At 38.6% G+C, this 16,260-nt stretch overlaps 1 protein-coding gene across 1 annotated transcript in view; it reads right to left on the bottom strand.

Moving 5' to 3' along the window:
• Positions 1-1,627: 1,627 nt before the first annotated feature.
• The window catches only part of SYTL3 (synaptotagmin-like 3), a 28,921-nt gene continuing 14,288 nt past the window's right edge, over positions 1,628-16,260 (bottom strand). Inside the window, exons 7-15 of the mRNA XM_009577735.1 lie at positions 16,008-16,132; positions 12,151-12,294; positions 10,290-10,468; positions 7,951-8,053; positions 5,718-5,888; positions 5,410-5,509; positions 4,130-4,238; positions 3,023-3,228; positions 1,628-1,758 (exon numbers count right to left, since the gene is read on the bottom strand). Coding sequence (XP_009576030.1) covers positions 1,628-1,758; positions 3,023-3,228; positions 4,130-4,238; positions 5,410-5,509; positions 5,718-5,888; positions 7,951-8,053; positions 10,290-10,468; positions 12,151-12,294; positions 16,008-16,132 — 1,268 coding nt within the window. The remainder of the gene's footprint in view (positions 1,759-3,022; positions 3,229-4,129; positions 4,239-5,409; positions 5,510-5,717; positions 5,889-7,950; positions 8,054-10,289; positions 10,469-12,150; positions 12,295-16,007; positions 16,133-16,260) is intronic.

The following is a 16,260-nucleotide window of genomic DNA, read 5'->3' as shown; positions in this document are numbered from 1 at the left end:
TAGTATTTATATATATATATATATATATTAAAAAACCATGCAATACTAGTTTAAAGGGAAATAGTTTTGCTCTGTATATTTTGTTACTTTTCAGATTTAATAAGACTTGCATCTGTAAAAATGCCTAAACAATGCTGTAATCTGATACAGTGCAGCTGATTATTTGCTATAAAGCATTATTTGTAAAGATCATTTTTTTACTTAATGAAAATTGTTATATGTACACATGATCCAATATATACAATTTTACTGCACCTATTTTTCTAACAAATTTTCTAATTTTTTTAAATGTTTGATTTAAAGTTTCAGACTCCAAAGATGAAGGGACTGCTTGTTTATATCACAGTTGTATTCTCTCTACTAGAGAGCATTTCTGTGACCATTCCTTCCCCACTACTCTCCCTCTTTCCTTGAAAATCTGTTAGAAAGTGAGATACAGTATGTTGTCAGCTCTTCTCTTCCATTTACAACGTGTATGCTGCTTTATACTTGAGTTGAATCTTGTGTGGTTTTTTTATTTGCAGCACCAACATCTAAATAAAAGATCTGCAAAGTAACAAAGGACTTGGAGTCAAGTGTTTCTTGTGTGGGGTGTATTTTGTGTAAGGTATGCTACTGCTTTCTCAGTTCGTGAGCTTAGCATATGAATCCCTCTGCCTTTAACTCTTAAGTCTTTGAAAGCCACATTGACCTGGAAAGGAAGAAAGGAGAATACTTGCTGTGATGACTAGCGTGACCATCCTCACCCGAGTCCCAGGGAAGAGGTATACAGCAGCAGCACTAGTTAGAGTTGTACATATGAAGGTTCTGCTGACTGTAATACTACATCTGAGGCAAAGTGAACTGACACAGTGGTTGGGCCTTAAGCTTTTGCATTTCCACCAGTTCACATGAATAAATGGTAAGTTTAGCTAAACTCCTGTCCTGTCTGATCCATATGGTATACAGCACTTGTTAATACTGTCTTACGTCAGCAGCTGGTAAGAACAAGGAACTTCCTACAACTACATTTATTCTATTAGCTGTTGTCCCACACTTCTGCTGAGGGAAAATATGTACATTTAACTGGTTTTAAGCACTGTGATACAGCACACATTTGAAAGGCATGTGGCCACAGGCCAGAGCTTTTTAGGGTCATGTGAAGTAATACTGGCACTGTAGATAACTCTGAAACACAGAGGTGTTAGCATCACCCATCTGCAGCAAACAGTTAAAGATAAGCTAGTTTTTTAAAGATAAGCTAGTTTTTAATTCTCTCTGAACATGTATAAAACATCAGGATCAGAGTGAAAGCATAAACTTCTTTAATGTAAGTTATTTTCTCTAAGAAGTATTCCTATCTGTGATTAAATTAAATAATTGCAGTTCTGTGCCCAGAAGTGGAAAACTGCATATCATGTGTCTACTGTTGTCTTGCCAGCATAATTCATTTCAAACTGAGTTTGTCACTCCTAAAGAAACAATACTGACCTTGTACTCCAGCCACAGACACAGATAACAAAGCTGTAACTTTCAGAGAAATAAAACCTTCAGAATGTCACACACTTTCCCCAGAGCTGAAAGGTATGTGCCACTTGAATTTAAAACATCACACATGGGGAGGGAAAAGTCGTTGTGCAGTAATCTCTCATGACTTAAAGTTTTCCTTATTTGAATGCAGTACAAGTGTAAAGTCCATCCATGTGTTTGGACTGCAGAGCACTTCCTGCCATTGGAGCACTGGCTGAGAAACAAGGTCTGTACAGCCAAATGATTCCTCTGCAAGAAACCAAAAGGAAAGGTCACAGGGTTACTTTTCACTTGGCCTTACCCAACTTCTGGCCCAATTGTCTAGGTAACAACCAACCTGCTTCTCCCACTTCTACAGCACTTTCAGCTGTTCTGTAGCTCCTAAGGCATTAATTGCAATAAACTGTAGTACACTTTTGAAGCATTGTTTACATCCTGTTAAACTAGGATCACTCACTCTCAGCTTGCAACAAAGAAAAATTTTTTCATTGTATGACTTAAAAGCAGAGGAGCAAGTGCGCATACTAAAAATAGCAGAATGGCACAAAGCCTCCTGCTTCAGTTCATCTCCAGTGACTTCAATGCATTACTAGCGTTAGGGCTTGGATAGTCATCTTCACCCAGAAGCAGGTAGTCCCTGCTCTAGCAGAAAGGAAAATGCAGGGTAGGACAATCAAAAGAAGCTCATGAGGAAGCCTGCACAGCACGGAGTTATGACTAGTGAGAATACTCCTCTAAAGTGCATGTTGATACCATAACAAAGTGGCTGAGCCTGAATCTTTTTGAGCCTTTTATCTCAAATACTGAAACCAAAGCACTTACTCTCTGGGAAGACAGAGGGGGGAGACTCCATTGGGCAGTCTTCAAGTGACAATACTTCCCTGCTCAACTGCCAGTTAAACAGGGCCTATTCAGTGAGCAGAGGGTTTCTCAGCCTTGAGAAAGAGGGCTTGCTCTTATAACAGAGCCCAAAACTCAGACATGCAATAGGCCTTTCTGAGCAAGTTTCACTTTCTGTATCTCCCATTGATTGGATTGATTTGTGGGTGTAAAATAATAAGCAAAAATACAAGCAAGGTTAGACTACTAGATCATTAGTTCTTGTTCTTCTTTTGATGAGATAGTAGTTAAAAGTAGCCAATTCATAGAAAACAGCTCAAGGAACAAGTCTCAAAAAAATCTCTAGATGCGTTGACTCCACCCAACTTTTCTGTGCCTGTCTTCTACATGGCCAGGCTCCGGCCCTAAAACATACCATGTTAACAAATGGCTTTCCTGAAAATTCCCCCTGACACCCTTGAGCTTCTGCACAGACCTGAATTAACACACATGCATCGGTTCTGGCAGGCTCAAAGTCCAAGATTGCAAGTTGCTCAGGACAGGGGCTGGGGCTGTATGTGTAGGCACGTGACAGCAGGTAATAAATAGCACAGTGTAAATATTATTATTTAGAATGTAAACTAAATGAACTTTTTCTCAAGTTACCCTCAAATTTTAGTGATAAAGAACTTACCTGCACCAAGCTTGGCTCCTCCTAGGAACTGATCGCTTGAGCCGAAAGCTGACTGATCCCAGACAGTCAAGTGTAGACATGACTGCTGTAGCTGCGTTGGGGTAACACCATCAAAGACAAACAAGTATTTCCATTGAGGACAGGCTTCTTTCTTCAGGACAGGAGACTTTTGCTTTACCTCTGCTTGATCTGGAAGGATAAGACAACTTCCCAAAAACAATGAGAGTTCAGCAAGGTTACTGATTTCTCAACCAGAAAACAGAACACTTGCAATAATCAACCAGGGCCCTTCAGTTTGCCTTAAATAGCAAAAAAGTTCAGCTTAAGTGCAAGGTAGAACATGGTGCTACTGTGTTTATTTTGGGGCTTGCTCCTTTTCCTGTCTGCCTTCAGTGTGGGTGCAAGTAGCTCTTCTGATCTGCTTTTCCTTTGCTGTTACTGACTGCTGAGGGAGTCTTTACTCCCCGTTCTGTTATCCAATGCTGCCTGAAACCTGCCTTTCAGTAAATAAAACGCTCACCCATTTCACTGAAGATAGGTGCCACAGCAGGTGAAATGGCTTTATGAGATGTTGTGAGTGTACCCCAGTATCATACTTCCAATGGCATCTGATGCCTGACAGTAAGAGAGCAAAATGATCCCACATACAAGCTACTCAGCGCATTGAAGAAAAATTCAGTTCCTCCTCTTCTAAAATGTCTAGAATAAAGAGGCTAAAAGTTTCCTTTTCGATGTATCCAAAGCTAAATTTAATTCCGCAAAGGCACAACTGAAAATAAGAATGAAAATACCCTCTAGATTTGCACTTTTTTTTTCTCTCCTAATATCTAAAAGCAGATACTTAAACTAGTGAACTCTAAATTGTAATGACATCAGTAAATTCTGAAGTTCCATTCAGGACACAAAGAGCATGTGGGACCCGTCACTGCCCTGCTGAGTGCTGCTGTTGTGCAGACACCCAAATGTCACCATTACAAGGAAGTCTGACTAAGAGCGTGGACAATGCCACTTTCACATGCCAGTCTCCTGATGAAAACAAGTTAATGCATGCCTTTGCACAAAATGTGTGTGACATTTTCTGTTTGAAGTGTTAGGTCTCATACATACCCTTTAACGAATAAGTTTGGCATTCCAGCAGATCTCAGCATGGGCAAGTTCTTGGCCCCAAATATCATAACCTGAAGCTGGCAGTTAGGAACTCCTTGCTCTTTTTTTCCTGAAACAGGAGCATTTATCACATTAAACAACCAGTTAGTTCAACTGCTAGCCTAAGATGCTGCTCTAACTAATTAGGAAAAAAAGCAGTACGACTGCAATAAGGACACATAGTGCTGTATTAGGATCATTTGAAAGATTTTAACCTGCTTATACAGTGTATGATTCACACAAAAAAAGCAAGCAATGAGTAGCAGGTTGCTTTGCTATTCCTATTCCAAACACAGAGCTTTCTGTTGTATTTGTGAAAAGTAAACACAGGGCAGTGCCCACAGGAGTGTTTCTCTGAAACAAAGCCAGAAGCAGGAGAAACAGCCAAACCCACAGTGTGATACCGCTCATCTGTTACAGCTCAAGTTATAGAGCAGAGACCCAGTACGCAGGCATGCATAGGGACGAAAAATGGAAGCAAGCAAGCTGGTAACTTTGGGGTCATCTGGAAAAGACAAGGGAACAAAATTAACGTAACAGCTAAGTAGATCTTTCTATTGGTCTCTTACCTATTGCTATGATCCTGAACACAGAGAGCGCTGCTGGAGCTCTGACTGTCTGCATACCTCATTATGGTCTAGGGAGGTGAGGAAAATGAGGTTGTCCTGTCCCCTCCCCACAAAGTGTTTATTTTACTCCACCAGCAGGTGCTTGCTCTGACACACTACAGCAATACTTAATGTACCTCACAAGTCTTCCACTACCAAAAACTGAATCCTGACTGTACATGTTGAACCTAACATCTTTGAAGGGAAACAATCTCTCTAAAATGAGACCACTGGAGGAAGCCAAGGGTGCTGGTCTGGCACCCTTGCAGCCATTTCCCTTCCACCTTTTCCCTAAATTGGCAGGCTCTGCCTTGGGCAGTAGAACTCCTGCATCACCTCCAGAATAAGGTCTACTGGCAACACCATGACAGGCATAAGCTGTCCAGACAAACAGCTGGATGCATCATACTGCTGCCATTATAATGGGTAGCTTTTGTTGGCAGTAAAAAGAACAAAAAGATGAAGTTGGCAAATGTTTGGATTAATGAATTTACAATATAATACACCACAAACCAGTTTGCAGTAGCTGTTATCAACGCCATACTGAAATATTATATGGACACATTGTCAGTCCTTCACTGATCTCAATTCTTTTCTAGCCAAGGGATTCATGTATGCTGAAACATTTTATACCTTCAAACTGGAAATTTTTATACTGGGCTGGTACTGACAGTCTTGCAGACACAAGGAGTTCGCCGCTGTACTGTATAAGATCATCTTCAGGCTTTTCAAGCTGAAGAAAGGGACATAGAGAAACCTGCATTACTGCAATCATTTTATTCCACATCATTTTCACAGCTTATTTATGTTTGCAACACGTCTTAGTAATGGGCTGGATTGACAGCATTCTCCCCCCCATGACTTCAGAAGGCTGATCTTTTTCATACCTTTCACTACATCCTGCTCTTAAGATACTAGTAAGCACAAAAATTAAGAATCACCTTGGCTTTGAGCTTGTACCGGTTGAACAATTGCATTGAGTTATCTTCGAAATTCCACGCTGCCAGTGGAATCACCACTTCCCCCAAAAACACCCTGTATTTGAGTGCTCCTGCATGCCACACAGAGATCTGAAGCTGCCGACTTCCCAGCTGTGAGTATTCAATCTTGTACTAGAAAGATAAACAGCATTTACAAACCAATACACAGGATGAATGCAGGCCCATGCTCATAACCTGCTCAAAGGAAGCCCAGCCGCAGCATGGCTGAAGGTGTCTGGATGCAGACAGAACCATGTTGTCTGAATGTGCTTTGCAATTTGCATATTACCCCATTACTTAAATGCTAAATAATGCTCATCCAAATATGAAACAACATTCCAGGAATACCTTGGCCTGCCTTGCTAAAGATTTTGATTATTAATTCAGAACTTTAAATAATTCTTGAACATTTTTGCTGTTTTTTTTTTTATATTTCTGTTTTACACTCCCAGCAGAATTTGGCTACTCTGGAGGCCAGTTCAAGATTAAGACACCCAACAAAGGTGCTAAAACTCCCCTTCTGGTCAGTGGACATCTATTCAATGCAGTCAGTAGGGGCAAGGAAGTAATTCACCTGACCACTAAATAAAGCCTGAATCTACTCCCAAAACATAGTTAGAGCCCTTTGAGACATAGTTGGGTATCTAATATACCCACAGGAGACTGGTAAACGTGATACCCAGCCTACAGGTGACCGGCGCCCTCCTGGACTGAAAGCTGGAGGCGATGGCATGGATGAGGACGTAGATACCCACATTTAGGCTGCAAATCACAAGCTGGGTGTAGGCTCTGGGGTCAATCACCCTGAATCACCCTGGGCTCCAGTGATTCCCAAGAGCACCTACACACCTCACACGTACACCTACTTAAATGCAGGTGCCTTAATTTGCAGCTGAATCCCACTGAGTTGGATCTCAGTGTCACGATGTAGTTTACCTGCACTAGCACTATGCTCTTTTGACCATTTCTGCTACTCTGGATGAACTAATAATTAAACTAATTTAAAAGACTTCTAACTAAACTACCGTTAGTGTTCATGCAGCCAGCTCAGGCATGGCTCTCACTCTCCCTTTATCGGTTCTGCATGACTCTGGCATTAAAAAGGGACTATAAAATTAGGACCCATTATTGCAAATTCAGGCTCTTTTTTCTCCCAACTTAAACTGTATATACACACTTTGGGATACATAAGAATTACATATATTACACAAATCTTTTTTTGTCATTATCAAATTTGTCTTTTCAAACATTTTGCCTGTTTCACTCACTACAAATTCTTGATGTTCATACACACCGAGAGGTGGGGTTAACACTGAAACTTTTGTGTAGTTCAAGGAGCAACAATACAAGTTTGTCCCTCCATTAACTTTGTTTCATACCTTTTCCAAGACAACATGTTACTGAAGAACTCATCATCTTACGTGCTATTGCAGCTCGCTGACGCACACAAAAAATGGGCTTGTAGTGATCTGAGTACAAAACTGGAGCTGGGAACAACCAAACTAATCCAAACTCTCCCAGCTGACAGTACTCAGCTTCAGCTTCACATTTCATTAACTGTCTGTGAAGTGAGCATAATGGCTCCTATTTTCTACACACAGTTCTTACAAGGATGCAAGAAGTAATATTGCAAGACATTAAGGAATTAAAATAATAACTACTGTTCTGTGGTGGGATTATTAATGTGTGAAATTAGACACTACAAAGAGATGGCCTGGCATCAGTTGCACAGGGAAAAGGAAGCAGGCAACATTTTAGAGGTGGTGGAGTTCAGTTAGTGTTCACTTAACTGCAGACACTCCCAATGGCACTGACAAAAGGGGTAACAGATCAAAGGGATGCTTGTACAAAATACTAACTGCTCTGCAATACACCCAGTTCCTGAAGGTACGAAAAAAAGTGTCTATGGAAGACACTTTGCTTTTGCCACAACTCAGAACAACACTGGAATTCATTAAAAGCGTTTTCACGGACAAAGGCAGACTCTTCTGACGGTTTGCAATTTACCATTGTAACTCCAAAAGCATTTTCTCTTGTTTGGTCTGAAAAACATGATTTTTTAAATTAGTGTTGTCAGTGACTCCTAGATTTGCCCCATCAGGATGATTGATTGTGAACTTGCAGGGTTGTATATTACAAAAGGAGACATTACCATGGAAAGGCGTGCTTAGCGGCACACAATTGCAAACAGTACCTTCAAAGTCTCATCGAATTCTGGATCCACTGTGCTCTTTTTGACAGCTGTCTTCCGCTTACTCCGAGGAGATTTATTGGGAAGTAAGTAAACCTTAACATACCTTGTAGATAGAAGGATATATGGAAAGTGATCAGAAGGAGGGGGAAAAAAAAAAAATCAAACTAAGAAGAAAAATTAATTAGATGAGAGGAGTTTTTTCTTAATTCTTAAACAATTTCATTGACTTTGTAATTTTCCAAGCAATGAAATGGCAAATTGTGATTTATATCCTGTCTCCATAAAAGCAGACAGCCTGTAAGGATCCCTGTATATCATTCAGCTAATGTGTTTCAATCCTATTCTAACTGGGAAAGGGATTAGGATCTGAATAGGAATCTTTTGTTTTCATACTATTGGCCTCTAATAAAATAGCCACCAAGGAAGTCACCTTGTTAGTTGTAGTGGCAGCTTTATGATAAAAACAACCCCGGAAACAAAAAAAAAAAAAAAAAAAAAATCAACTCAATCAACTTTAGGATCATTGCTGCTTGTTCATGAAGAAACCATCTCATCTTTACAAAACCAAGTACCATGTAGCAAAAAAAGGTATAATCATACAAATAATACATAATAATTCATAACTCTTACAAATGCTAACTGTTATAACAGCCACTAGAATGAAAGTGGGAAATTAGTCTCTAAAGTGCTTGAAATTGCCCTAATACTGATTCAATGAAAACCAGTAAAAAAAATTTCTGGAAGCTGAGTTGGACCAATATCAAGCACCAATGATTCCTACCCAAAGTTTCTCATGTATAGGTCACGTGAACGTTAATACTTAAATATTGCCCTTAACATGAGTTCAGTGTGCTGTATTTGTGTTATGGTTTCACAACTAAAGAGTATTGGCAATAGAGAGTGCTTGCTCACAGCTTGGCAGGGAAAGGAGTGATTGTTAACATAACACTAAATATTTTTAAATTATACTTGTATATATTTCAGGTATCATGATTTAAACCAATTTTAAAACAGCCTCTTGATTAACTAACTGGGTAAATAAAATCAGTTGTATCTCATATCGTCAGTGCAGAAATTACACATCTTCCCTATTCTTTCCAAACTCATCCATAGGTAAAACTACTTTTTAAAATATTTAGGTACTAGAAGTTTTAGCCTCTTGCTCTATCATCCCAGATCAATTTAATTAAAAAGTAGCCAGTCAGACCTCAAACCAGTCAACAAGCTAAATAATTCAACAGGTTTTAAACATCAGTTAAGAGTCTGCTTTTCAGCAAATGCGTTAAGTGAATACGCTGACTGTACTTTTTCTGTTGGCTTGGAAACCAACAGAAATATATAAATATATACCAATAGAGAATATAATGTTCACTACACAGCACTTGCCACATTGCCTTTCAGGCTTCCTGCAACTGTTTGCCTGGCTTAATTACCAGGGGACTTAAAGAACCTTGACCCACTTCTGAAGTGCTCCCAAACTGCCCTATTTCATAAGCTGCTGTTCTAGCAAGGCTCTTTCATCACCAAGCTCATCTTTATGAACATCCTCTGCAAGATGTGCAAAAGCCATATTCCTTCTGGGTGAAGGTGACTGCAACTCTACAATTCCAATGTGGTCACTCAAGTGCTCGAACACGGTGTGACAGCAGGGGCAAGAACAGGTAATTAGGTATTCTACCCAGTGATTTTCTATGAATGATTGCTGCATGGTCAGAGAGGATCGTTTAGTAATAAACAGACAAATCACCAAGGCTTAACTATCCAACCAAAAATTTCTATGGCATATTTTATCCACAGAAGTAGGTATTTCTTCCTCTTACAATAATACGTAATTTTGAAACAGCTTTAGATTTTAAAATGTGTTGCAGTATCTGAAATTTCTATTCTTATTACAGAAGATGGAAGCACAGAAGTAGTATAGCAATCACCCAGTGACCCACAGTGAGTCAGTAATTAGGAACATGACATCTCATGTTTTAGCCACTTAAGTATTAATTTTGCAGGCACAATTTAAGAGCTAAAATCTGAACAGCTATTCTTGAGATCCAAAGGTGCTCATCAGCAACACAGATACCCAACTGCCTGGTCACTTTAAAGAGATAATTACTAGCAGAAAATGGTCAGAATGGAATAAGTGCTGGTATGAAACCTATTTGTCTTGCAGCGTGTATATATAAAAAGGGTATATATGTTGGATGTTCTGAAAGTGCTAATATGGCATACCATCATATATCAATCAATTTCAACCACAATATATATCAATCAATTTCAACCACATAAGTAAGTATCTTAAAAACAGAATATTTTCCTTATTTTTTTCTCCTCTACAAAATACTTACGGGTTACACTTTTTCTTCTTCTCTTCTCCATAAGCCAGGTTCTTGCATCCCTTGATGCAAATTTCTAAGATGCAAGCTTTGAAGATGTATCTTATGGCAAACTCTATTTCTCCCATGACATCAGCCTTGCCAAAATTGCCAGACTCAGTGCAAGTGCTGTTAAGACTATATAAACTCCCCTAAGAAAAGACAAATGTTTGGGAAAAGTAGCTGCAGATCAAACAGGACAAAACATTTATTTCCCTCAAAGATCAGTATCTTTACAGACATGACTGTAGAGCTACTGCAAATCATGAAGATTTAAGGTAACCAGCATTCTGTGGCTTCCATTAACAGCCCTGAAAATTATGACTGTAATTGCAATTCTACTGCTTTGCCTTTTTCTCTTCAGTAAGCTCTCTAGGCTAAGAAAAAGCTTTCTTAGGTAACTTCTAGATCTAGAAATTGCCTCCGAATAAAACTGCTGTGTGGCTTCCCATGAGAAAATGGGATAAGTGTCTGAAAGAGAGAGAGTGAAAAAACCTCTGAAACCTAAGAACATACAAAACATTGAACTAGACTGCTTTTAACACATAGCTCATAGTAGGGTACGCTGCCGAGACGTTAGATTCTATCATGTATTAAAGGAAACAAAAGTGGTCTTGCGCTTCCAGTAAATATTCTACAAGATCCCCCAATTCCATGTAAAAATGACATATTCCATACTGCAGCAGACTGTTCAGGAAACATTAAAATACGAAGACATCCAGTTGTCATATGTTGGTGCATAAAGAAGGTGTTTCCTAGCTCACGTCAGCCACTTTGTTCTCTTTTCATCTATGGGGCAAAGGTTTGGATGCTGTCCATCCATGTATACAAACAACATTTGTGTCTAGCATTTACAGAGGCCATGAAACTGCAATGAAGGAAGAGACTAGAATCCTTTCTGTGGCCCAGCACAGACATGTAACTGTATGGTGCTATCTAGCCTTCACTGTAACAAATTACCAACTCAATCAAAATAGTTTGGTCTCCATTCATTTAGAATGATATTCTTTAATGTGAGCCCTAGAAACTTTTTACACAGCATGTGTCACGAAGACACTGTTGTGATTAATCTCACAGCAACATTGCCCTAGATACTGCTAAGATATCTGTGTTAGATCACTCCTCCCTCTGAAAATAAACACCACACCCACACAGGACTGGTTAACCAAGGAGTTCTGCATTGCACAACCCAGCAGCTAAGAGTGCAGAGTAGTGTTTATAAGATCATATCTGTCTTCCATGCAGATGCTCTTCTTCGTTTGTGCAGTTTGCCAAATATTAATTTTAAAATTCACACCAACAGCGTAATTATATTAAAGAAGCTATCTACTCTACCTTATAAGCTCTAAGTAACATACAAACTTGACAAAAGAAGGGTCAGGTGCTTACTGAGGAAGTCACAAGAAGTGTTAGGACTGTTCTTGCAGAATAACAAAACCCTTCAGTTAAATGAAGTTTTAAGAGAAAAGGATAGGTATTAGATTAGAAAGAACCATGTTCATGATACCAACCCTAATATAAAATGGGAAGAATGTTAGTTGCATTTGCAAAATTCAGAGGAAGCTGATCTATCAATTATTCATTATTAATGGGTATATCCATCTATCAATTACCCATTATTAACTTGATTGGGCTTATGCTGCAAAAAGTTCACAGTGTTACTATGAGGACCGTGCCAAAGACAGTCTGTCTTTCATCAGATACAAACTCAAGCAAAATTCTTCCTTCGTTTTGCAATATAATTCAAAATACACCAACATTTTGCACAAGATCTTAGCTTTTATATCTGTCTCCATTAGGCACCTGTTCTGTTGTGCTTCATCCTTCAACTTACATGTTTTCTGCCATCACAGAAAACTGCATCACTTGTGGGACTGGTTGTTATATCTTCTTCCTCCTCGCAATTCCTTTTGGTCAGAATTTCACTGTCATTTTGGGCACCCGTGTTGAGCTGTTGAAGACTGGGTGTACTCTTCATCTGTAAGAAATTCAGCAAGTAATTTTTTTTAGTTTAAGAAAAATGCCCTGATTCCTTCAGGAATGCTATCAGAAGAAAATTCAGTAAATAGCTACAATTCACTCTGATCAATGTCACGCAGGTGGCACACTTTCGAAGACAATGTAGTAACTTAATTTAAATGTTGATTTACAACTCTCTCATGCCAGCTAGTAGTACATTCATTATATTAATAATTTTCTAAAATCAACATACCATCACCTAATCTAAGGATCGCTACCACAGCAATTACTAACAAGTCTACTAGTAACACACCAAAAGTAGCAATATACTAATAAAAGGCCTTATTAGCATTTAACAAAACAGTAATTTTGCAAGAAAAAAAAAATCTTGCCTCCAGGAAATTAAAAAAAAATAAAAATAGTATTTTGCAATATGCATGACACTTGCCTATGTCTACCTATGCAAGAATGAATATAGATTGAAAGAGACTTGAAAATAGAAAGACTCACAAGTTCTTATTTAGCTTTGATTATAGAAAAAATTTAAGTTTCTGAGGTGTTCGTGACTAAAAGTCCATTCACCTTTCTAATCTTCCCATGAAAACCCTGATAATTTGTGGAAAATTAAGATATATAGTAGCAAAACTCCCTGAGATTTACCTTGAGCCACCTCTGTTACCAATAAGAACAGTTAATAGAGCAAAGTGCCAAAAGACTAATACATATGGCTAGAGATATGCTGAAAATAGATTTTAGCTCATTCTGGCACACCACTACCCCTGGATAATACAATCTATGAAAAGTATGTTCACAGTTCAATGGGTAGGAAAAGGGTGAGGTAAGAAATTTTACAGGGTTAGGATCTAAGAAAGTAATTTCTTCAAAAAAATTGCATAACAGGGATTACCTGAAAGACTAGAAAGAATATAGTGTGACCAAATCAACAAAAGGATTGGGACTTATTTGCATAGAAGAAACAGATTATATATATTTAACAGACCTGGGAACCCCTCTTGCACCATCAGCAGAAAGCACTAAAGAATGAGGACAACGAAGGAGATAATATATTGAGATTACTTCTGAAAAAACAGGATGTGCAAAATCCAAACCAGTATGCTGTTATTATAACACACAGAAATGGTTATGTGTAATAACTGCCCTATCTTAAGAATAGATATAAGATTTCATTAAGTACCCTTGTGAGAAGGAAACAGACAGAAAATGCATTCAGAATATAGTCTCAAAAAAAGCCCAAACAAAACCAAAACATCATCATATTTCTCAGGAGAGAAATTGTCTTCCGCTTTTTAAAAACCTGAAACACTACCAATTTCACTTGCTAAACAAAACAACGTACTACACACTGAATTTTAGTTACTACGTGGATCAGAAAGACTTCTCTATTGTGTTAAACAGAATGTAAGTGATTGACAAGGCAACATAACTACCAGTGCTAAATTTAGCATCAGGTCACATAAGCAAGACTCCCACCTAGCCGAGCTCTAATGTCTGCAGCAGCATGCATCCACTGTCACAGGAGGGGTAACCCACAGCTACCGACGCACCACAAACAGCTTCCAAAGCTTGCAAGTCTGCCTGTTCCCCCAGTGAGGCAGGTATAATTGCAGTTCCTTTAATGAACTTAGGGATTCTGACGGTGAGAGGTCCTAGAAAACACTGTTCATTTAACTTCCTAAATCCAGATTTTACACTGGCTGGTAGTTCTTGCCATTGGATTGTTTTTTCACTATTACTGAAGTTAAGTATAATCTCTTTCAACTGTAATCTGAAGGAATCAAGCTCTGAGCACATCACAAATTTGGAAAACTTACTTAAGAAACAGATAGTGCTCTTGAAACTGAAGTGGTGCCCCAGTCTTATACCCTGCACATTCAAAATGGCAGAGTTACAGCTATTCCAAGGAGAAAAACGCATGCTTTCTAGGGGAAAAAAATACTGTTTCGATTCGTTCTCCGAAAATGAAAGTTCTTTCTGGGGTGGAAATCACAACAAGTAAGATTTCTACATCATATTTTGTTATAAATTTGAATAATTAGTTGTTTTGCAAGTGTAATTTAAAACAAGTTCTGTCCCTAAACTTAAGTCATAGTTCTAGTAAGGATGTAAACAGCTACCCTTACTAAAGGAAAACAAAGATGAAAAAGAAAAAAATAAATGGAAGAATAATGCAGTAGTGCCACTGACAGAGATTAAAAATAATTTTTAAAATCACAGTAAAGATACAAAAAGCCATCATATAAGTGCAGAGACAGACGAGTACAATTTGCTTCAATGTTAAAAAAAACTAAATGGCAAAGATGACATTCACAAGAAAAAAAGATCAACAGTAATTCTAGCAAAACTAAAATTGAAGCTTAAATATAGTCTAATTGGTTTGAATGAAACAAAAGCTCCCTGACTCAGAGAAACAGAGCTCTGACACACAAACAACATTGAAATCTATCTTTCAAAATGCAAAGGGTGGACATAAATTAAGTCCTAAATCTTTAAATGGGCAATTAAAAATCCACAAAAATAATCTGGAATCTCCTACTAATACATTTCTCAAGCCAAAGAATCCATATCCAATCTTTTAAACATGACAGGCTGTGTGTGATCAGCATGCAATGAAGCATAGTTTAAGTTCATATTATCTCCAACTCCAATGTTTTTTGATGCATTAAAAGAGCAGTGCTCTGCCCATGGAATAAAGTAACATTGAAGTGTGGTTTGCCACAATGAAAGCAGCACTCTGGTAGTTAATAATTGTTGCCAATTCTGTTTATAATATAATTGCATACAAAAATACCAGAACTAATTTCGCAGAGTTCACAGACCTTGCTGGGCCAATTCAAACCACTCGTCCATGCGGTCTGACATCCTGTCTGTTCCATTTATCAACACCTAACACTTCAGAGGAAAGTGAAAAGCGTGCACCAAGGGAGCTGTGAGTAATATTTGCCATGAGGTCTGGCTCAAAGCAAAAGCTTTTCTCAGCATCTAATTCAGGCACTTAGCAGACCACATATACCTCATTCAGATGAACAAGGCGATTCAGTAAGTACCCACTATGTGGAAAATGGAGTATGGACAAAGTTCAGACACTTGAAAGTGTACAAAACAAAATCTTCAGTGTAACTTTAAAGCAGATATGTGACATCACCTTCAGCCCTGCACAATTTGTGGAAAAACAGATGACTGGATTTTTCTCAGACTTCTCAAGAAAACACTGAAAGCTAGAGACTGTAACCAAAGCAAAAGGAAAAGGGAAGTTGCCCAACAACTAACAGCAGTCAACATTTTCTCCTTGCCAAATTAAAAAGTGCTCAGAAAGTGTCAGGATGGGTTTTGTTTCAGCAGCAAGAGGGGCAGGAGGAGGACAAGAGACAGAGCATCTCCCTGCAGCCCAACAATCACAGAGAGCAGACATCAATCAGCCTCGAAAGAGTCTGTGAGCGCCTGAAAGCAAAATGACTCATCCTCTCCCTCCCTATGTGAGGGTCTTTGTAAAATCTCAGTCTAACATTTCAGCTCTGGAATGAGATCCAGTGTGCAGACTCAGTCAAAAACCTCGTGAAAAATCAGAGTTCTGGCCACTGTTAGTGAACATCAGCTAAGCCCTGCTGTTATAATAAAAGTAAAATTCCACTTTGTAAGTCATTATTCTTACAAATATATTCCACTCCTGAAACAGCCCTTACAGTTAGAGACTGTGTATAATAATATGGATACCCTGCTTGTAATATTGATGGCAGTGTCAGACTGGCTCCTTCTTTGCTTCCTTCTTTCCACGTTCTGCCCATAATCTGTGGTTAGGAGACGTCTGTCAGCCATATCATTCTGGGACTTAGAGATTTCTGAAGTGAAAATAAAGAGAGAAGTCATTATAACAAACATTGCAAGCAATCCTGTAGATTTATAGGCTAATTCTGTAGCTTTCAAACTTTCATCCTGCAATTTTAGTGCTGATCTCCTAAGAGTAAGA

This window comes from Fulmarus glacialis, unplaced genomic scaffold (genome assembly GCF_000690835.1).
Source record: "Fulmarus glacialis isolate BGI_N327 unplaced genomic scaffold, ASM69083v1 scaffold105, whole genome shotgun sequence".
NCBI classification, from domain to species: domain Eukaryota; kingdom Metazoa; phylum Chordata; class Aves; order Procellariiformes; family Procellariidae; genus Fulmarus; species Fulmarus glacialis.
This window is presented reverse-complemented; position numbering and strand designations above follow the sequence as displayed.